Below are 22,139 nucleotides of genomic sequence, written 5' to 3' on the forward strand. Positions count from 1 at the left end.
CCCTCTGCTCTGCCCTGTGAGACCACAGCTGGGATGTTGTGTCCAGCTCTGGGCCCCTCAGCTGCAGAAGGACAGGGAGCTGCTGGAGAGAGCTCAGCACAGGGCACAGAGATGCTGGAGGGGGTGGAGCATCTGCCTTGTGCTGAAAGGCTGAGGGAGCTGGGGCTCTGCAGCTTGGAGAAGAGGAGCCTGAGGGGTGAGCTCAGTCATGTTACAAATGCATCAAGGGTGGGTGTGAGGAGGCTGGAGCCAGGCTGTGCTCAGGGATGGCCAGTGACAGGACAAGGGGCAACGGGCACAAGCTGCAACAGAAGAGGTTCCAGAGACACAGCAGGAGGAATTTGTTCCCTGTTGAGGTGAGGGAGCACAGGCAGGGGCTGCCCAGAGGGGCTGTGGAGTCTCCTCTGGAGACATCCCAACCCCAGCTGGATGAGTCCCTGTGTGCCCTGCTCTGGGTGATGCTGCTCTGGCAGGGGGGCTGCACTGGATGAGCTCTGCAGGTCCCTTCCAGCCCTTGAGATTCTGTGTTTCTGTGTGTCCCCAGCCCTTTGAGAGAGAGCTGTCTGTGGAAGCTGTGGCATGGATGGACCTGTCTTTGCCTGGAAAGCTTGATCATTAAGGGTTGGGGTTTTTGCATTGCTGAGGATGAGAAGGATGGTGCTTCCATGTCCTGTCCCTTGTAGACATTCCACCTCTCTGTCCCCAGAGGGCTTTCCAGTGTTGCAGCTTCCCCAGGTAGCCCTGTGCATAGGTGTGAGCTTGGTGAGCAGCAATGGCATTCAAGAAAATCTGCCTATGGGCACAGCCTTGGGGTAACTGACAGCTCCTCATCTTCTCAGTTCACATCAAGAAATCCCCAGCCCCAGGAAATGCATGAGCAGCTTCTGCAGCCCGCTGATCTCTTCATCTTCACTGTAATGTAGCATTTAAACAAGCAATATTTCAAGGCCAAGGTATTAGTGGAGGCAGCTGAAACCACAACATGGCAAATGTCCTAGGAACTGTCTTTAAATTACCTGGATTTGTCAGCAAATAAATTATCTCCTGAATGTTGGCTTGGCAGAGAACCAGAGAGGGGAAATAACACAGGGGGGAGCGAATGACCTGGCTGTGCACATCCAGGGCTCCTGCTCTGCAGGGCTGATGCAGGTGTCCCTTTGGGGGCTGTTTTCTGGAGGGAATTGTACTGACTCTCATGAGCTTCAGGTTTGAGGAGAGACCAAAGTGCACAGGGAAAGGTGAGCTTTGGTTTTTGGGATGCACAAGTGAAGGGTGCTGCCACCCAACAGGGCAGCTCATGGCTCCTGCTCACGTGTGGGAGAGCTGGGAGGAAGGTGAGGGGCAAGGGCTGGGGTGAGCACCAGGTTTTGGGGTGATTCCCACTGGCAGCTGCTCATGTTACCCCTGAGAGCAGCCCTGGCACCCATCAAGACCTGTGTGTGCCATCCCCAGGCTCTTGCTAGGACCAGGATGAGGCTGGGACCCATTTCCCAGCTGCTTTTGCAGCAGCATCTCCTCAACATCCTTCCCCTCTGCCAGGTCACGTCCCTGACACCCTGGGCAGGTTCCACAGGCTGGTCCCTGGAAGAACTCTGCCAGCCACTGCTTCATAATCATGGGTGCTGCAAGTGGAGACAGAGGAGGCAATGGCAGAGCTGGGTTTGCCAGGCTGAGGAGGTGGCATGGACAGGAGGATGTGGCACAGCTCAGGACAGTGAGATGCTCCCAGGCCCTAAGGGCTACTCCTTTCAGGAGAGCTGATGAAAAGCTTTTGTTTAGCAGGGCTGGATGGCAGCTGCTTTGAAGCAGGGCTGGGGATTTCTCTGTGCTCTCACCTCCACCTGACCAGGCTGCTGATAGATGCAGAGCAGCAACATGGGGGAGAGAGGGGAGGGACAGGAGCTTGGTTTGTAGTGACCAGTGAAAAGACCAAGGGGCAATGGGTATAAACTGGAACAGAAGAGGTTCCAGAGACACAGCAGGAGGAATTTGTTCCCTGCTGAGGTGAGGGAGCACTGGCAGGGGCTGCCCAGAGGGGCTGTGGAGGCTCCTTCTCTGGGGACATCCCAAACCCAGCTGGGTGAGTCCCTGTGTGCCCTGCTCTGGGTGCTGCTGCTGTGGCAGGGGGGTTGCACTGATGAGCTTTGCAAGTCCCTTCCAGCCCTGTGACTCTGTGACTCTGTGATTCCTCACATTATTTTCCCATTCTGTTTTGCTCCTTTCTGCTCTTTACTTAATATGGGGTTGCATTTTTGGGGAGGCACTGGCTGTTTTCCAGCACAGCAGGACCCAGCCAGGCCAACAGGGAGGATTTGCTCTGCTCAGATGATCGTTAGGTTGATAAAAGGCTCGTGCTGGCTGAGGATGGGGTGTCCTGTCCACACTGCTGCCCAAACAGGCACTGCCAGCCTCGTGGGAGGGCAGCTCATGCCCTTGTTGCAGAGGGAAGTTTGCAGTGAGCATCCCTCATGGGGGGCCAGTCCCCATCCAGCCTAAAACCATGGTGATGGAGACTGGGAGGTTCAGAGGTGACCCCATCCCCACCTCCCCCAGCAGCACCGTGGGTGACTTCCATTCACTCCCACTGTGGGCCATGTGATGGGAATTGGTGCTGATCCCATTGAGATGACGTGTCCATCTCTGAGAGCTGCCCACAGAGGCTCATCACACACTTGGGAATCAATTATCAGCCCAGTAGAACGATGCACCATCCCACTATTATAACCAGCAGGGTCACCTCCCTTGTGCATCCCTCATCCACCGAGACTTTGGTGGGGATTCATTGTCTCCACAGCGTGAACAAGCCTTTGTTTGCTGCTCCTCATTGTCCTCTCTGTGCACCAGCTTGATTCCCATCTGCAAAAAGCAGCTGGGGCCTGGGGCAAGGTGCCCAATGGACAGACAGCCCAGAGACATCTGCTTATCTGCACCAGCCCAGCTTTGGCACCAGAGCCAACTTCTGCCACCACACCAGCCTGAGGCTGCTCGCTGCAAGCCAGAGGGGTGTTTGTGAGGGCAGAGGGGTGTTTGTGAGGGCAGAGGGGTGTTTGTGAGGGCTGAGGGGTGTTTGTGAGGGCAGAGGGGTGTTTGTGAGGGCAGCCCAGCCTCTGCAGCCTGTGTTATCACAGCAGGTTGTATTTTGCCTGCTGGCACCTGTGTGGGATTTGAGGTGTCTAAGTGGTGGGATGTGTCCCATGTGTCTCCCGAGCTCTGTGGGAGGCAGATGGTGCTGGGGCTGGCAGTGAGGCTGGGACATCCCAGTGGGCTCAGCTCCACTGGACAGTCTGTTACACCTTTTTTTTCCAGAGGTAATTATCTTGACAAGATAGAGTGTCTCATCTGTGCCCTGAGAGATGAATGCAGGGAGAGGCCTGAAGTTGAGGGAGAAGATTAATAGCTCTTGTCAATAAAGTGGAAGAAAGGATAACGTGATGGCTTTCACATGGGTAATCCCCACCTAGTCCTAAAGCATTTCTATAACTTTGAAGGATGGACTATAGATTCATTCCTTGATATCATCTTTTCTTGTTGGTCACTCTGCCAGCAGAGTTCAGCATCTTGTCAGGGCCACGCTTCGCTCCCCGTCCCAGCGCAGGGACCTCCAGGCCTGTGGCTCGTTGTGCATCCAGCACTGGCTTCATCCCAGCTCCCTGCAGCAGGGGGAGGAGGGGATCAGTGCCCATGGCTTCCCTGTGCCTTTGCTGTGCCTGGCTGGGTGCCCTGGGCCTCTCCAGGCTCTGTGAGTCCCGACCTCGCAGCAGCGAGCGCCCGTGCACGGCGGAGCTGGAATTAGTTTTAGACACCCTTGGATGGTTTTCTAGGATGTCTCTGCCTCTCCAGAGGATGAAAGGCTGTGCCTCTGGCTCCCTGAGGAACCTTCCTTCCCTTTTGCTGTTGCTGGAGGAGCTGTGGGCTGGCAGGGTGCCCGGCTGTGGTGCAGAGGCCGTGGCTCTCCGAGGCGGCATTGCCCCATGGGAGATGCTTTCTTAGCTGTAATTAACAGTGAGCTACATTAATCGGTGTCTTTTACTGATTAACATGTTTCTGGTCCCATCAAGGGCAGCTCTGACAGCAGGAGCAAGCAGCTGTCTCTGGTAATTACCAGATCCTTGCAGGATCCTGTGAGCTGGGATGGTTGGGGAGGATGCAAAGGGCTGTGGGGTGAGCGGGGTGGGAGGGCCCAGGGGGTGATGAGGGGAGCAGGGTGACAGGAGGCTTTGGCAGTGAGTAGGAGGACAGGCAGCTGCTGATGGATACTGCCTGAGCAGCCTCTTGATGCCACTGATAGAGACTGAGACAGTGGGAGCTCCTGGCAACAAAGAGGTGATGAGCCTGTGGGGGTGAGGATGGGATCACAGCCCAGTGAGGGATCTGAGAGTGTGTGGATGTCCCGTGGCACTGGGATGTGACACCCAAGGGCTCTTGGAAGCACAGCTGGGTGCCAGAACTCGTGTTTTCAGAACTAGTCTCCAGGGAGGTCGATTGGGTATTTCACCCATGAATGTGTTTCTTGTTTTCACCCTGCTCCTACCTGGGGAGGTCAGGGCATGTACCCCAAACCTTCCCAGTGTGCTGCTCAGAGGGGCAGGGGTGGGAGCCACAGCCTTGGGCTGGCACTGTGAAACACATCTGCAATGTGGGGTTTGATTTGGGAAGTTTTGGTGGTGGCTGAGGTGCATTTCTGCCCTGCTGCTCCATCCTGAAGCAAGCCCAGGGAGCACCAGCTTCCCACTGGGAAAGCAGTGCCACGGCTGCCCGATGAGCTTGTGCTGGGAATGGGACTGGAGTTCCCAGCTGCTTCAGGCCAGAGTGGGCTTGTTTGCAAGGCTCTGGCTGCAGCAGGGTGTTGCTGTGGGGGATGGCTGTGGTGTCAGGGCCGTGGCAGCTCAGCTGTGTGTATCCACAGACCGAGAGCGCATCGGCCAGGACTCCTCCTACGAGCAGGAGGGCAAGGTGCAGTTTGTCATCGACGCTGTCTACGCCATGGGACACGCTCTGCACAACATGCACAAGAACCTGTGCCCTGGCAAAGTGGGGCTGTGCCCCAGGATGGACCCAGTGGATGGTGTGGAGCTGCTCAAGTACATCCGTAACGTCAACTTCTCAGGTCTGTCCGTGCCTGGGGCGCTGGGGAGGAATGGCCCCGTGGGACTGGGATCTCAGCCCATCCCCGCTCACACAGCAGCACCCACCGTTGGTCCATGTTACCATTTGGCATCTGCAGATGCTGGGTGAAAAGAGGGGGTGGTTTTGCAGGAGCTCTGAGCTGCCCCATCTCCTGGCAGCAGCAGTCCTGGCCTGCCCAGCCCTCCCCTTGCCCCCTCCCCACGGCTGGCAGAGATCCCACTGACTCACGCTGCCGTGTCCTTGTCTCTCTTCAGATCTCCTCTGGAAGGAAACACATCTTTCCCTCTGCTCTATCTCCTTAATAAACATTTTCTGTCTTGTCCTTATTACTCCTATTTATCTTCACTCTGTGATCTCCTCTGCAGTGTCTCTTTTATTTATTTTCCCCTCTTGCTTGATTTTTCTCTTCCTTCCTTTCGTTAGTGTTTATCTGCACAGTTCACTTGATTTAACTTTAGAGCTGCCTCTTTTCCCCCTCCTCTTTCTTAAAAGAAGCAGTAAACCAGCTGGTGCAGCAGCACTGGCTGCCTGGCACTGCTCAGCGAGCTCTGGCTCCTGGGGGGGTCAGTGGGTTGATGCCACAAGTCCCCTGCACCAGCCTGGGTTTGGGTTTGGTTTGCTTTTGCCCAGTTGCTTCCACCACCCTGTGCTCATGCTGGCATCCTCCTGGCAGCTTGTGGCAGTCCTAGCTGTGAGAAACCCCACTCCAAGGGCACAGCATCAAACCAAACCCCTGTTTGACACCATCACCCTTGCTGTGGGTGCTGAGCCCTTTCTGTCTCTCACAGGCATTGCTGGGACCCCTGTGACGTTCAACGAGAACGGCGATGCTCCGGGCCGGTACGACATCTACCAGTACCAGATCAGGAACTCCACCCCTGAGTACAAAGTCATTGGGCAATGGACTGACCACCTCCACCTAAAAGTAAGGCCAGGGGCTGGTTGGTGCCTGTGGTGTGACTGGGCACGATCTGTGCCAGGCAGAAGGTCCTGCAGATTTCTCCTGCAGCCATCGAGGCTGAGTAGGGTGTAGCAAACCCAGCTGAGAGTCAGGGAGCCTTGGGGGCAAACCACAGCCAAACTTGAGGGGGGTCACAGGGGAGAATGTCCCCTGAGTACACCCCTGTGACCCACCATCAGCGGATGTGAGTGTACCCCATGAGCTCTGGGCTTTGAAGCTCTGATATGGGAAGGGGAAGGTGGAACAGCTTTTCCCAGGGAAGCAGGGGCTCTGTTTTCCATTTCTGGTGTTCAGCCTTCAGTGGAGAGCTTCACTGCCTCCCTGTCCTCATGCTGGGTAGGGCTGGGGTCCTGGGGCTGTTCAGTCTACAGGAAAGAAGGCTGAGGGAGGATCCCATTAATATATACCAGTATCTAAGTGGTGGGTGCCAGGAGGTTGGGGCAGCACTTGTTTCTGTTGTAGCCAATGACAGGACAAGGGGTGATGGGATGAAGCTGGAACACAAACAACTTCACTTCAACACAAGGACAAACTGTTTCAGTGTTGGAGTGAGGGAGCCCTGGCCCAGGCTGCCCAGGGAGGGTGTGGAGGCTCCTTCCTTGGAGCTCTTCAAGACCCACCTGGACATGTTCCTGTGTGACCTGATCTAGGTGGGAGCTGCTTCTGCAGGGGGGTTGCACTGGATAAGCTCTAAAGGTCCCTTCTAACCCCCACCATGCTGTGATTGTGTGATTCCTTCCTGAGCTGTGCTGATGGGGCGAGGGGCTGGATCCTGGCAGCGCCGCTGTGAGCAGAGCTGGGGCATCCCCTCACACCCTGGGGAGATGCCTGTCAGATGCCCAGCTGGAGCCTCAGCGAGACTGGTGCCATCTTCCCCTGCAGGTAGAAAACATGCTGTGGCCAGGGGGTGGGAGCCAACTCCCCAGCTCCATCTGCAGCCTGCCCTGCAAACCAGGCGAGAGGAAGAAGCTGGTGAAGGGCATCCCGTGCTGCTGGCACTGCGAGCGCTGCGACGGTTACCAGTACCAGCTGGACGAGTTCCACTGCAAGCGCTGCCACTTCAACGAGCGGCCCAACGAGAACCACACCAGCTGCACCCCCATCCCCATCATCAAACTGGAGTGGAGCTCTCCCTGGGCCGTGGTCCCCGTCTTCATCGCCGTCTTGGGCATCGTCGCCACCCTCTTCGTGGTCATCACCTTCGTGCGCTACAACGACACTCCCATCGTCAAGGCGTCCGGCCGGGAGCTGAGCTACGTGCTGCTCACTGGCATCTTCCTCTGCTACGCCACCACCTTCCTCATGATCGCTGAGCCCGACCTGAGCACGTGCTCCTTGCGACGAGTCTTCCTGGGGCTGGGCATGAGCATCAGCTACGCCGCGCTGCTCACCAAAACCAACCGCATCTACCGCATCTTCGAGCAGGGCAAGAAGTCGGTGAGCGCCCCGCGCTTCATCAGCCCGGCCTCCCAGCTCGTCATCACCTTCAGCCTCATCTCCCTGCAGCTCCTGGGGGTCTGTGTGTGGTTCATCGTGGACCCTTCGCACTCCGTCATTGACTACGAGGATCAGCGGACTACAAACCCCCACTTTGCCCGGGGCATCCTCAAATGTGACATCTCGGACCTGTCCCTCATCTGTTTGCTTGGCTACAGCATGCTCCTCATGGTCACCTGCACTGTCTATGCTATTAAGACCCGTGGGGTCCCAGAGACCTTTAATGAAGCCAAACCCATCGGCTTCACCATGTACACCACCTGCATCGTGTGGTTGGCCTTCATCCCCATCTTTTTTGGGACGTCGCAGTCGGCGGAGAAGGTAAAAGAGGAGGGGAGAGGGCTGGCTGCTGGCCCTGTGGGCTGCAGGGGGTCAGCAGGGGGCTGGAGCAAGATGCTGAGGGGACTGGAGCATCTTCCTTGTGAGGAAAGGCTGTGGGACCTGGGGCTGTTCAGTCTGGAGAGGAGAAGGCTGAGGAGGGATCTCGGCAATAGATACAAACATCTCACTGGTGGGTGTCAGGAGGTTGGGGCAGCACTTGTTTGTGTTGTAGCCAGTGCCAGGACAAGGGCTGATGGGATGAAGCTGCAACACAAACAGTTCCATTTAAATGTAAGGACAAACTGTTTCAGTGTTGGAGTGAGGGAGCCCTGGCCCAGGCTGCCCAGGGAGGGTGTGGAGGCTCCTTCCTTGGAGCTCTTCAGGACCCACCTGGACACGTTCCTGTGTGACCTGATGTAGGTGGGAGCTGCTTGGGCAGGGGGTTGGGCTGGATGAGCTCTGCAGGTCCCTTCCAGCCCCCCCATGCTGTGATTCCATGATCTATTTAACCCCAACGTTTCCATGGTCCCTTTTCCTCTCCTCCATCCTCAGTCTGACCCTCTGTGCATCCCACATTGCACATAAATGCAATGTATATAAATGGTGGGTGTCAGGAGGATGGGGCAGCACTTGTTTTTGTTGTAGCCAGTGACAAGACAAGGGCTGATGGGGTGAAGCTGCAACAGAAAAAGTTCCACTGAAACATAAGGACAAACTGTTTCAGTGTTGGAGTGAGGGAGCCCTGGCCCAGGCTGCCCAGGGAGGGTGTGGAGGCTCCTTCCTTGGAGCTCTTCAAGACCTGATGTAGGTGGGAGCTGCTTCTGCAGGGGGTTGGGCTGGATGAGCTCTGCAGGTCCCTCCAACCCCACCATTCTATGGTTCCATGACTCTGTGAAGGGGGTTGAGAGAGGCTGACACGTTCTGAGCAAGGAGAGGTGGCTTCTCTGCAGCCCTGCCAGCTTGGGAATCGTGGTGGGACGAGTTGGTTTGCAAACCTCTTGCTCTGCTGGGGGTTGAGACTTTCATGGTGGACTCTCTGTCCCTAGAGATGTTTAAAATCCTCACAGATGAGGTGCTGAGGGCTGTGGTTTGGTTTGGTTTAGTGCTGGGCCTGGCAGAGTGAGGTGAGGTGTTGGACTCCATGATCTTAAAGGTCTTTTCCAACCATAATGATTCTATGATATCCTCGTTCTCCCCCTGCTTTTCTGTGCCCTGTTGGCCCTGCTGCCCCTCTGCAGACAAGGCAGCTTTGGGCTTCACAGGCTGCTGCTCAGTTGGCTGGGGCAGGATGAGTCCCCAGGGCAGGTCCAGGGCCTCAGTGTCACGAGCATCTTGCTGCTTGGAAAACAGACTGAGCACTGCTGGTACTTTTTCCTGGGGCTGAGTCAGTGATGGAGGCTGGGGAGATGGAGCTGCCCTCCAACACCCCTCAGGGCTGGAAGAAGCAGGGGGCAAGGAGAGGGAGCAGAGCAACCCCTCAGCACGTCCTCTGCCTTGCCAGGGTGTGTGGCAGCTCGTGGCTTCTCACTCCACGACTGTTTCCCTGTGATTTTAATTAGCACCCGTGTGTCTGGCAACATGACACTGAGACAAGTCACCCATCTGGGCTGCAGGGAAGCAGGGCAGGGTGGCAGGAGGCTGCTGGGGAGCAGAGCAGCTCCATCCCACTCAAGTGTTTGGGGTATGAGCATGCCCTGTGACTCCAAATGAGGCTGTGCACACAGTGGAGGTGAGGCCAGATAATCCCAGGGGTGCATTTGTGAGACAACCTGTCTGTCTGTCTGTCTGTCTGTCCTCCTCCTTGTCCTCAGCTGCTGGAGGGTGCTCCTGGTTTCAGTCCCCATGGGACTGAGGCCAGCCTGGATGAAGCTCTGTGCTCAAGTGAGAGGGAGTGGGAACAAAGAAGAAAACTCTCATGAATGAGACCCAAATCCCCTTTGCTGGCAGCTAAACCAGGAACTGCACTTGTGTGCAATGCAAACAGCTCATGCCTGCCAGCCTGCAGCTGCCTGTGACAAAGAAACCTTGGTGGTTCTATTCCCTGGTAATCCCTGGGGTGACCCACTGCCTGGATTCCCTCTCTGGACCCATCACAACTGGGAGAAGTTCCCCCAAGGGTGTCCCTCATGCTGCTGAGCTGCTGATGTGCCTTTTGGAAACACCTATTGCAAAGCTTTTCTGTGGTTCCCAGTGCCAGGACAAGGGCTGATGGGCATCAGCTGGGACACAAACAGTGCCCTGGCACAGGAGGAGAAAGTCCTTTGGTGCTGAGGTGAGGGAGCCCTGGCCCAGGCTGCCCAGGGAGGGTGTGGAGGCTCCTTCTCAGGAGGTTTCCAACCCCACCTGGACACGTTCCTGTGGCCCCTGAGCCAGGGGCAGCTGCTGTAGCAGGGGCTGGATGAGCTCTGCAGGACTCTTCCCACCCCACCATTGTCTCATTCTATTAAAAGGGCTGGTGGTGGTTTGCTGAGAGATCTTTTGCTACAGACATCAGTTTCAGATGTGTCCTACAGAGCTGCCTCTGCTCAGAGCATCCAACCCAGGAGCTCGAGGAGGCTGAGTCTGCACAGCCACCTTTAACCTTGCCTCAACCAAAAAGTCTCCACCAAACCAGCCCCAGCCTGTGCTGGGGAGGAGGATTAAAGGAAATAAATGGAGCCTCTTTTGCAGCATTTCCATTTTGATGAGATAGCAAGGGAGATACTAACAAGAAAGCAGGTTTTTGAAAGAAATTATTGCAAAACAAAAGCTCCCTTAAAGCCTCTTTAATGTGCCTGGCATACTGTGGGTAATAAAGATGGAAATGATAATGATTGTAGATTATGTGCAAGGTTGCTCACCTCTTCAGTGCAGCTTGTCATGGGATAATTTAGGGCTGCCTAAAGCTGGCTGTCAAGCAGTGATTCCACAATAGGCTGTGCCTCGCTTCGGGGGCTTGGAATGTGCAGGGCTCCTCTGTTATTAGGCTGCTAACAAGCTGATTAGAGGCAGAAAAAGTGATGTTCCCAACTCCCCTTGGATGCAGCTCTCGTCCTCAAAGCCTGACAAAGCTGTTGTGGCATCCACTGAGCAAAGCCAGGAGGGGTTTGTGGTGTTTGGGCTTGGCTGTGCCCCCAGGGGCTGGGAGCTGGGAGGTTGGCTGGGCCTCAGAGGATGGAGCCAGGCTGTTCAAATGATGGTTCCCAGAACTTGGGGGTGACTGGCTGGGAAAAAAATGGAGTGGCTTTTGCTGAAGGCTGAGGCCTCAGCAGCTGGTTGGAAAGTGCTCTGTGTCCTGGTGTTATGTTGTGTCCAGCTCTGGGCCCCTCAGCTCCAGAAGGACAGGGAGCTGCTGCAGAGAGCTCAGCACAGGGCACAGAGATGCTGGAGGGAGTGGAGCATCTGCCTTGTGCTGAAAGGCTGAGGGAGCTGGGGCTCTGCAGCTTGGAGAAGAGGAGCCTGAGGGGTGAGCTCAGTCATGTTCCAAACCCATCAAGGGTGGGTGTGAGGAGGCTGGAGCCAGGCTGTGCTCAGGGATGGTCAGTGACAGGACAAGGGGCAACGGGCACAAGCTGCAACAGAAGAGGTTCCAGAGACACACCAGGAGGAATTTGTTCCCTGCTGAGGTGAGGGAGCACTGGCAGGGGCTGCCCAGAGGGGCTGTGGAGGCTCCTTCTCTGGGGACATCCCAACCCCAGCTGGATGAGTCCCTGTGTGCCCTGCTCTGGGTGGTGCTGCCCTGGCAGGGGGTTGCACTGGATGAGGACAAGGGATGCTCAGGTGCAGCTGGAGGAACAGAGTGCTTGGTGCTGCCTCAATGCTTTAACTGCTGGTTTGCAGTCAAAAGGTTGGTAAGGTGGCATCACACAGAGGATCTGGCTCCCTGGCATGAAAACCCAGGGCTGTGGGCATTGGCATCACCCTACAGTGGTGCTGGTGCTGCCCAGGATGCTCAGTGGGGCAGGGGTACATTGCTGCTGGGACTGAGCTCCCACTGGCTCCATGGAGCAGGAGCACACCTGGGAAAAGACAAGCCAGGAGCATCACCCAGGCATCCCCACAGAGCACAGCTGGAGCTTTGAGCCCTGAGGAAGCCATGGGGAGCCCCTCACCTCCACCCAGCCCCTCTGTCCTCCCCATCCCAGCCTGTGGCTGAGGCTGCCTCCAGTTTTATACTTCATTTCACTTTACCTCGTGCCTACAACTTTGCATGGAGGTGGCATCTTATTAGAACAAGTCCCCCAAGCCTTTTCTCAAAAGAATCTCTTATCCCCATGGATCCCAGAGGATTACAGCAGCAGCAAGAACAGAGCATCTAAAGAAAGAGACAATTTCCCGTGCTGATAAGGCAGCAGCTCAACAGCAGTGCCATTGTCTGCCTCCCTCTTTATCACACTTGCTTTCAGCCAGGAGGACTGAGAAGGGCTGTCCTGTGGTTTAGTTAGCAGTGCTGCACCAGAGCTGAGTGGGTTTTCCCTTCACCTGGCACCAGTGAGAGGGTGAAGTTTGTTGTGGTTGGGTCAGAGCTGGATTTAGGTTGGTGGAGGTGGGGTGGGGTGGGAGGGGAGTTGCCAGTTAATGTCAGAGATTAGTTTGAGGACAAACACAAGCTGTGCAGGGCTTTGCCTTGAAGCTGGGCAGCTCATCCCAGGGCAGGACAGGCTCATCCAGCCCTGGGGGCAAAGGCTGAGCACAGCTCTGGCCTTGGGGACTGGTACAGGGTGGTTTGGGATTGCCTCAGTCCCTCAGTCCCATCCTCCCCTGTTCTTTGATCCTCTCCACGAAGCAGCAGATCTGTAAGTTCCTTGCTAAGTGCAGCTCTTACCTCAAAGGGCTCTGGAGGAAGCTCAAGTGTCCTTAACAGAAGGGCAAAGTGGGGTCCTGGCTTGGAAAGCAATTAAGAGAAAAGGGACCAAAAGGGTTGAGAAATGGTCATTTATTTCCTTTGTCATGTGGCAGAAGGGTAACTGTGCTGGGCTTCAGGGCTCCAGGCTGCAAATACTCCTCTCTGAGCTGGAAAGGGGATTGCTGTGGGGTGAGGCAAAGCTGCCCAGGGGAGTGCTGCCTGCAGAAAACCAGGCTGTTGCTGCCAAATGCATCAGTTGGGGGAAGGTGGCCATGGGGGAAGGTGGCCATGGGGGAAGGTGGCCATGGGGGAAGGTAGCTGGGTTGCAAAGGGAGGCTCCTCTGAAAGGCACATGCTGAGGGGCAGGAGGGCAGGCAGTGGGGCAGGAGGGCAGACAGGAGGACAGGCAATGGTGCAGGAGGGCAGGGAGTGGGGCAGGAGGGCAGGCAATGGGGCAGGAGGGCAGGCAGTGGGGCAGGAGGGCAGGCAATGGTGCAGGAGGGCAGGCAATGGGGCAGGAGGGCAGGCAGTGGGGCAGGAGGGCAGGCAATGGTGCAGGAGGGCAGTGACAGGCAGCAGGGAAGGCAGTGGGGTGGTCAGGAGGGAAGGTAGTGGGACAGGAGGACAGGAGGGCAGGCAGTGGTGCAGGAGGGCAGGCAATGGTGCAGGAGGGCAGGCAGTGGGGCAGGAGGGCAGGCAGTGGGGCAGGAGGGCAGGGAGTGGGGCAGGAGGGCAATGACAGGCAGCAGGGAAGGCAGTGGGGTGGGCAGGAGGGAAGGTAGTGGGGCAGGAGGACAGGAGGGCAGGCAGTGGTGCAGGAGGGCAGGCAGTGGGGCAGGGCAGGCAGTGGGGCAGGAGGGCAGGCACTGGGGCAGCTGGGGCAGTGACAGGCTGCAGAGCCTCAGCTGTGTCCCACGGGCTATCACACTGGGGCTGAGCAGAGTTGTGCCAGTCCCTGGGCTGGGGCTGTGGTGCCTGGGGCTGGTCCCAGTGCTGCCCCCATTCCCAGCTAGGCTGGTCCTTGCAGTCCAGGACACTTGCAGCAAACCCCTGGAGAGTTTTCAGTGAGGGGAGGAGGAAAAAAAGGCAAGTGAAAGAACCCCCAGAGAGCCAGAGGAGCAGCTGCTGTGGCACAGAGGGGTGTGTTTGGCCTTGCCTTGGTGAAATGCCATGTTGATTTTCCAAAGCTGCCTGGATTGGCTCTGCATGCCTGGAGAGAGCAAGTGGAGCAAACAAACCAGCACAGGGACAGCAAGAGCTTTCATTCTGGGGACAGGTGAAACTTCCCAGTTGACTCACAGCAAGCTTTGTTGCTTTGGTTGCTTCTGTCTTTCAGGTTGATTTGAAATGCTTTTCAGCATGTCTGTGTGTTTCTGAAGCAGGAGGACAGAGTGAAATGCCTCTTGGCGTGGTCACACCTCAGCCCTGGGGTGGGATGATGCCCTGGCTGGGAGCTGTCACCTCCTGCCAGCTCTCACTGCTGGGTTGGAGCTGCCTCCATGCACCTTCTCCCCATGGAGCTGTGTAGAACTGCTGTCCTCAGGCACCTTTTTGCCCTATTGAGTCTAGAAAGTGAGCCCTGGGTTAAATGTGGGGAAGTGAGGACCCCCTGCCCTCACTGATGCTGCAGCCTCCAGGCTTCCCTTGGCTCCTCAGGGCTCTGCAGCCTCACACAGCACCAAATCCCACATGTGGAGCCACTGCAGAAGAAACTCCAGACACCACTGGACTGGACTGGACTCCTACAACCTTGTTAGCAACCTGAGCACAGCAAGGACACCCAAAGACACCCAGAGCCCTGCTCTGCCTGCAGAGACCCAGCATGTGAGGTAGAGGAGAGGATGCTGGGGAGGAGAGCCCCGTGCTGGGAGCAGGGATGCTGAGGGAACAGCGATGCTGAAGGAGATGCTGAGGAAGAAGGGATGCTGAGGGTGAAGGGATGCTGAGAGGGAGAAGGGGTGCTGAAGAAGGGATTCTGAGGGTGAAGGGATGCTGAGGGTGAAGGGATGCTGAAGGAACAGGGATGCTGAGAGGGAGAAGAGATGCTGAAGAAGGGATGCTGAGGGAGAAGGGATGCTGAGGGAGAAGGAGTGCAGGGGGAGAAGGGATACTGACGAAGGGATGCTGAGGGTGAAGGGATGCTGAGAGGGAGAAGGGGTGCTGAAGAAGGGATTCTGAGGGTGAAGGGATGCTGAGGGTGAAGGGATGCTGAAGGAACAGGGATGCTGAGAGGGAGAAGAGATGCTGAAGAAGGGATGCTGAGGGAGAAGGGATGCTGAGGGAGAAGGAGTGCAGGGGGAGAAGGGATACTGACGAAGGGATGCTGAGGGAAAAGGGATGCTGAAGGAACAGGGATGCTGAGAGGGAGAAGGGGTGCTGGAGAAGGGATGCTGAGGGAGAAGGGGTGCAGAGGGAGAAGGGATGCTGAAGGAACAGGGATGCTGAGAGGGAGAAGGGGTGCTGGAGAAGGGATGCTGAAGGAACAGGGATGCTGAGAGGGAGAAGGGATGCTGAAGAAGGGATGCTGAGGGAGAAGGAATGCTGAGGGAGAAGGGATGCAGAAGGACCAGGGATGCTGAGGGAGAAGGGATGCTGAAGGACCAGGGATGCTCAGGTGCAGCTTTCCCACCCGGCTGCTCGGGGGTGCGAGGTGGGGATGGGTTCTCTGCCTCCTCCTGCCGCCTGCTTCAGATGCCCCTGGCTTGTAAGGAACCTGCCAAATGCTTCCCATAGCAAAATGGATTATTCTACAGTCAGATTAATGGGCTTTCATTTTGCAAAACATCTGTCACTGTTAGTCCTGGACAGGGAGCGTGAAATTAGTTTTGACTGCAGCGAGGCAGCGATGGTGTGTAATGTGTGACTCACACGACAGCGGGGCAGGGGAGCAGCTGGGGAGTGGGGACAACCTGTTGAAGGGAGGCTGGGAGCAAGAGGGTACCCCAGGCTGGGCCCTGGGAGGGGGTGTCCTTCGCTGAGCCCATCACCACAGCATCCCAGTGCTTGCCCTGTGGCTACTGGGGAGGAGGGGGGTGGGTGTAGAGGTGCAGGGGCTCCATCTCTGGTGGTGTTTTTGGCTGGGGGTGCTGGCAGGTTGCTGCTGGAGTGTGAGTGCTGAGGGGGTCAGTGTGGGGAGGCTGTGTCAGGGCACATGAGGGTCAGGGCACTGTCACAGCCTCCCCCTGTGTGCAGGTGGGGAAGCAGGAAAAGTGAGCCAAGAGCCTCTCTGGGTGCAGTTTGACCCACACAATGAGTCAAGGCTGTTGTTCTAAGATGTGATACTGCCAATATTTCCAACCCTGCACCCCCAGAGCCACCAAGATACTGAGGGGATGGAGCATCTTCCTTCTGAGGCACCAGGAGAGAGACCTGGCAGTGCTGGCTGAGAATAAACTGCCCATGAGCAGCAACGTGGCCTCGTGGGCAAGGCCAATGGCAGCCTGGGGGCAGCAAGAGAGTGTGGGCACAGGGCCAGGGAGGTTCTGCTCCCCCTCTGCTCTGCCATAGCTGCTGAGGCCTCATCTGGAGTCCTGGGGCCAGCTCTGGGCTCCCCAGCTGCAGAGGGACAGGGAACTGCTGGAGAGAGGCCAGTGCAGGGCCAGCAAGATGCTGAGGGGATGGAGCATCTTCCTTGTGAGGAAAGGCTGTGGGACCTGGGGCTGTTCAGCCTGGAGAAGAGACTGAGGGGGGAGCTCAGCAATAGTTACAAAAATCTCCCTGGTGGGTGTCAGGAGGTTGGGGCAGCACTTGTTTGTGTTGTAGCCAGTGACAGGAGATGGGGTGATGGGATGAAGCTGGAACACAAACAGTTCCATAAGGCCAAACTGCTTCAGTGTTGGAGTGAGGGAGCCCTGGCCCAGGCTGCCCAGGGAGGGTGTGGAGGCTCCTTCCTTGGAGCTCTTCAAAACCCACCTGGACACGTTCCTGTGTGACCTGATCTAGGTGGGAGCTGCTTCTGCAGGGGCTTGGGCTGGATGAGCTCTGCAGGTCCCTTCCAGCCCCCCCATGCTGTGATTCCATGATCTATTTAACCCCAACGTTTCCATGGTCCCTTTTCCTCTCCTCCATCCCCAGTCTGACCCTCTGTGCATCCCTCATTGCCCTCTCAGCATCCCCCATTGCAGCTCTCAGCTCATGCCCTTTGGTGTCTTGCAGATGTACATCCAGACCACAACGCTCACCATCTCAGTGAGTCTGAGTGCCTCGGTGTCCCTGGGCATGCTCTACATGCCCAAGGTGTACATCATCCTCTTCCACCCCGAGCAGAACGTCCCCAAGCGCAAGCGGAGCCTCAAGGCCGTGGTGACGGCAGCCACCATGTCCAACAAGTTCTCTCAGAAGGGAGGTTTCCGCCCCAATGGAGAGGCCAAGTCAGAGCTCTGTGAAAATCTGGAAACACAAGGTAATGTGGCTGACTGTGGGCTCAGGGAGCTGGGCCTGCTGGGGAAGCTGAGGGGCTGTAGCTGTGCTGTGCCCCATGAGAAGCAGCAAGTGCAGCAGTGCTGTGCCTTGGGAAAGGGACACGTGAGGCAGCAGCGTGGCCAAGGGCATCCTGGCCTGGATCAGAAACAGTTTGAGCAGCAGAACCAAGGAGGTGATTGTGCCCTGTGCTGGGCCCTGGGGAGGCTGCAGCTCCAGGGCTGTGTCAGTGCTGGGCCCCTCACTCACTGCCACAGGGACACTGAGGGGCTGCAGCGTGGCCAGAGCCGGGCACAGAGCTGGGGAAGGGGCTGGAGCACAAGGGGCTGGGGAGGGGCTGAGGGAATGGGGGTGTTGAGCCTGGAGAAGAGGAGGCTGAGGGCAGCCAGCAGCACTCTCTGACACTCCCTGACAGGAGGCTGCAGGGAGCTGGGGGTCGGGCTCTGCTCCCCAGCCATGAATGACAGGACAAGAGGCAATGGGCTGCAGTTGGCCCAGGGGAGGTTGAGGCTGGAGCTGAGGCAGAGCTGTTTCCCTGAGAGGGGTGTGAGCCCCTGTGCCAGGCTGCCCAGGGAGCTGGGGCAGTGCCCAGCCCTGGAGGGATCCCAAAGGCGTGGAGCTGAGGTGCTGAGGGGTCAGTGCTGGGCTGGGCAGGGTGAGGGCAGGGCTGGGGCTGCAGCAGCTTCAGGGGCTTCTCCAGCTCAAACCATCCTGTGGTTCCTGAGGCTCAGGTCAGGCTGATGGGACAGGGGGCAGAAAGGGAGAGTGACCTTCCCTAACAATCCCTGTGTGTTTGTGTCTCGTTCCAGCCCTGGCTACCAAACAGACCTACGTCAGCTACAGCAACCACGCCATGTAGCTCCAGCTCACCAGGGCCCGGCACAGAGGGGCCTCAGACGTGGGAGAGCTGAGCCCCAGCCCTCAGCACAGCCCCTGCAGCGTGGGGCACACACAGGCTCCTGGCAGAGCTCCAAGGGACGATGGTGACCAACACCACCAACCCCCACAAGCACCCCCCAAGCACTGCAAAGCGAGCACGGTGACAAGGAGGACGAGGAGCCCTCGGGGAGGGGGGGACGTGCTGTGGGGAGAGCTGATGGACTCTGGCAACTCTCTGGGTTTTTTCTTTCTATACCTTGGCAAAGAACAAAAGGCAGCCCCAACATTTTCCCTCTCCTGGAACTTGTGAGATCGTTTGTGGTTGTGCAGAACCTTCTGTTTGCTCTTCTTTTCCCCTTCAGCCTCTGTTTTCTTTCGTTCCTGTCTTTCCTCCATCCCTCCTTCACTCTCCCATCCCAGATCCTGGATGTTGCAAAAAAAAAAAGACATTAAAAAAGAAATGAATCATCATCAGAAGAATCAAAACACCAGAAGAAAGGAAATCAAACAAAATGCCCCCTTAGGCTGTGTTCCAAGTGCTGATTCCTATAGGTGGTTCATTATGTGGTGACTGTATGGATTGAAACCTGTCTGCTTGATGTACTGACCAGTCAAAAAACACAAACCCACCAAAAAACCCAACCCCCAGAAGTTCAGTGCCTGGATGTTTCTGAGTCCTTTGATGACTGTGTAGAGCATGAGCATTTTTATACAAGGAGATTTCTAATAAAAGACCATGGTTTTGCACTCAAGCGTTTGCTGCCTCGTGGTGACTCTTCGTTCCAGGCTCCTGCAGGTGAATGCTGCTGGGTGATGGGGAAGGGTTTGGGTGGCCTTTCTCTTCTGGTGGCCTTCCTCTTGGTGATTTTCCTCTCTTGGTGGCCTGACTCTCCAGACTGTCCTGCTACAGATGGGAGAGGAGAGCTCAGCACCCCGCATTGGGGCCCATGCTCAGTGTGCTGCACCAGTGCTCAGGGGAGGAAGGGCTGATTCCTCCTCTTTAGCTCTTCCCCAAGCTGTGGGGTGAGCTTGGAGGGATGGAGCAGAGAGCAAGGGATTCCCCAGAGGCAGGATCAGCTCCACTCACCACATCAGGCCCAATCTGGGCTCATTAGGGAGTTGCCAGCTAATAAGAGCAGCTCTGCCCTTCCTGCAGAGGTTTCCTTTCCTGCTCCTGTCTTGCCCTTTGGTGTTGCCTGGTGTGCAAAGTATGTGGCTGCTCAGAGGCTTGGGTTTGCCTGTTTTGGGGAGGTTTGGGATGTTTTCTGCTGGTGTCTCTGTCCCTGGGCTCTGGGAAAGGCCCCTGGATAGATGGTGGCTGTGCTTGTTCACTGCTGGGTAAGGAGAAGATGGTCCAAGCTGATTTTTCCACTGGAGAGCAGATGGGAGGTGGGGGAAGGAGGCAGAGGAAGGTGGCAGAGGAAGATGCTGCTGCCTACCCTGGAGAGCTGGGCTGCCTCCAGCTTTGGAGAAGCACAGGAGCTGGGGGTGGTATCCTGCCCTTGCTGAGACACTGACTGCCATGGGACACCTCCCCATCCTTCTGTGTGTGCTCCTCCTGCCCTGAAGGTGCCTGAATATTTCCTTCTTGGAGCCTGAGTGAGGTTACTCCATGTTTTTCATGTTTCTGGACCTCTGTGTGGAGTAACCCCAGCTCTGGTGAGTCCCAGGCTGTGTGTCTGGGGAGGGGAAGCTTCAGCCATCAATCAGTGCCAGAGGGGGAAACACAACCCGTCCCTGCCAGCACAGACAGGACAGAGTGAGGCTTGGAGGCAGGAGTTAGAGAGGAAAAAACCCAGCAATGTAATGAAAAGCTGGAGCCTTTGATAAGATCATCCTTGTCAGAGGAATGTCTCAGGAGGGAGACAGCCTGCTCTGCTCCTGCTGCATCCGTCACTGTCGGGGCAGATGTGAAACGCTGCTGCTGCAGAGCAGCCCCAGCAAACCTGACTTGATGTCTCTGGTGCTGTGGCTCCCTGTGAGATGCTGCTCCACTGTTTTGGCAAGCAGCTTTCCACCCTGTATTCTGCCTGCTAGTGACTGGAAAGGCTGATTCTACCTCAATGACAGCGTCCCCTCTTCCCCTGTGCTGTGTTGGGAGGGATGCTCTGAGAGGCTGTGGCTGGGGACTGACTGTGCTGCCACTGAGCAAACCTCCCTCTGAGCTGGGGAGCTCTGCAGGGCATGGTGCAGATCCTGGAGCTGGACAGAGTGTGGGAAAGAGGAGACCTGTGGCAGGGAGATGGTTCACCTAGGCTGATGCTTTCACTGAATCATTTGGGTTGTTGAAGCCCCTGAAGCTGCTGCAGTCCCAGCCCTGCCCTCACCCTGCCCAGCCCAGCACTGACCCCTCAGCACCTCAGCTCCACGCCTTTGGGATCCCTCCAGGGCTGGGCACTCCCCCAGCTCCCTGGGCAGCCTGGCACAGGGGCTCACACCCCTCTCAGGGAAACAGTTCTGCCTCAGCTCCAGCCTCAACCTCCCCTGGGCCAACTGCAGCCCATTGCCTCTTGTCCTGTCATTCATGGCTGGGGAGCAGAGCCCGATCCCCAGCTCCCTGCAGCCTCCTGTCAGGGAGTGTCAGAGAGTGCTGCTGGCTGCCCTCAGCCTCCTCTTCTCCAGGCTCAACACCCCCATTCCCTCAGCCCCTCCCCAGCCCCTTGTGCTCCAGCCCCTTCCCCAGCTTGCAGGGTGCAGGCAGCTGTGCTCATCTAACAGCTCTGCTTTGGTAGCTGAAGGAACTATTTTGTCTCACATGCAAGTGCTTCAAGTTGTTGCTCTGTGTCTCTGTAGCTCTCAGACATTTCTGCCTCCCAACTGCTTCCCTAGGAATGCAGCCAGCCCTGGGGCACATCCTGCCAGTGCTCAGGCTCTGCTGCCCCAGGGTGTGCAGGAATGAGGCTTCTGCCACTGCTGTTGGCAAACAGCAACACCCAGCAGCAGCAAAAGCTGGTCCTTTGGGCAGTGGGCTCTGGGCACATCCCAAGGGGTGCTTTTGGTGCTTGCTTGATGCTCAGGGAAGAAGTCACTTGGCTAAAACTTCAAACTTAGTTTCAAGTAGCTTCATGTTTCCCTCCTGCATCTGCCCCTGGTGCCACACAACAGCTGCCCTGATGGATCTGCTGGAGTGTTAAATCAAGAGAGTCCTCATGTGGGTCCTTGGTTTGCTGAGTGTGCTTCCCAGTGATTGGGTCTCATTCCTTCCAGACTTTCCCTTAAATGACATGAAGATGCTCTTAAGCAGATAATGCAAAAATATTTGCAGGAATCCCAGCTCTCAGCTCTGGGAGCAGCATTTTAATGAGCCCCATTTTATTGGAATCAGCTCAAACCTGCCCTTCCTGGCACCATTCCTGAGCAGCCCTGGATCCCTCCCAGCTCTGGGCACGTTTCAGTGGCAGACACAGTGACCTCTGCACGTGGCTGGTTCATTTGGATGTGGCATTTCATGATACAGGGCTGGTTAATTGCAGCCACTTATTTGATTAGGAAAGCTAATTAAAAGGGAGCAGTGTGTGAGCAGCTGAGATGGATGGAGAGTGATGTGGATGCAGGCAGGCCTGGTGCTGCTGTGTGCAGAGAGGTGATGGCTGCTGCTGGGGCACTTTTGGGTGCCTCATAAGCACCAGCTTCTGATTTCTGCCTGGCTCCTTGAGGGCAGCTCTGCTGAGCAGAAGAGGAGGGCAGATACAGATTCCTAGAGTCCTGGATTCCTAGTTCTTGGTACTTTGTGTGTTTTGCTTCTTTCACAAGTCATCTGTGCTGTTGTTTCTCCTCCCCACCTCCCTTCCAGCTTAAAAGCACTTGTCTGGTATTTTTTTCCCCCTCGTTTCTGTGAAGAGTTGTTGAGTTTAAACAGCAATAATTGCCTGAGCTCCTGAGTGCTTGACCTGCATGTTTTTCACTTTCTGAGAACCTGAGAAGTGGGGGGGGGGAAAGTCAGGCTGCTGCCATCTGCCTCCATCACCTGCTCATCTCTCTCCCCTCCTCAAACCTTCTGCTGGCCTTGGCTGCTGTTCCCAATCCCCAGCTCCTCCTTGAGCTCCCTTCTCCAGGGGCAAGGGCAGAGTCCTGCAGCTGGGGAGGAACAACCTCCTGGCCCAGCACAGG

The 22,139-nt window shown here is 56.6% G+C and overlaps 1 protein-coding gene across 1 annotated transcript in view; it reads left to right on the top strand.

The window, feature by feature from the left end:
• The window catches only part of GRM4 (glutamate metabotropic receptor 4), a 48,462-nt gene extending 30,453 nt beyond the window's left edge, over positions 1 to 18,009 (top strand). The window contains exons 6-10 of the mRNA XM_062013441.1: positions 4,907 to 5,107; positions 5,916 to 6,052; positions 6,971 to 7,906; positions 16,887 to 17,133; positions 17,960 to 18,009. Of these exons, the coding sequence (XP_061869425.1) occupies positions 4,907 to 5,107; positions 5,916 to 6,052; positions 6,971 to 7,906; positions 16,887 to 17,133; positions 17,960 to 18,009 (1,571 nt within the window). The remainder of the gene's footprint in view (positions 1 to 4,906; positions 5,108 to 5,915; positions 6,053 to 6,970; positions 7,907 to 16,886; positions 17,134 to 17,959) is intronic.
• The last annotated feature ends 4,130 nt before the right edge of the window (positions 18,010 to 22,139 follow it).

The sequence above is a fragment of the Colius striatus genome, chromosome 22 (assembly GCF_028858725.1).
Source record: "Colius striatus isolate bColStr4 chromosome 22, bColStr4.1.hap1, whole genome shotgun sequence".
NCBI classification, from domain to species: domain Eukaryota; kingdom Metazoa; phylum Chordata; class Aves; order Coliiformes; family Coliidae; genus Colius; species Colius striatus.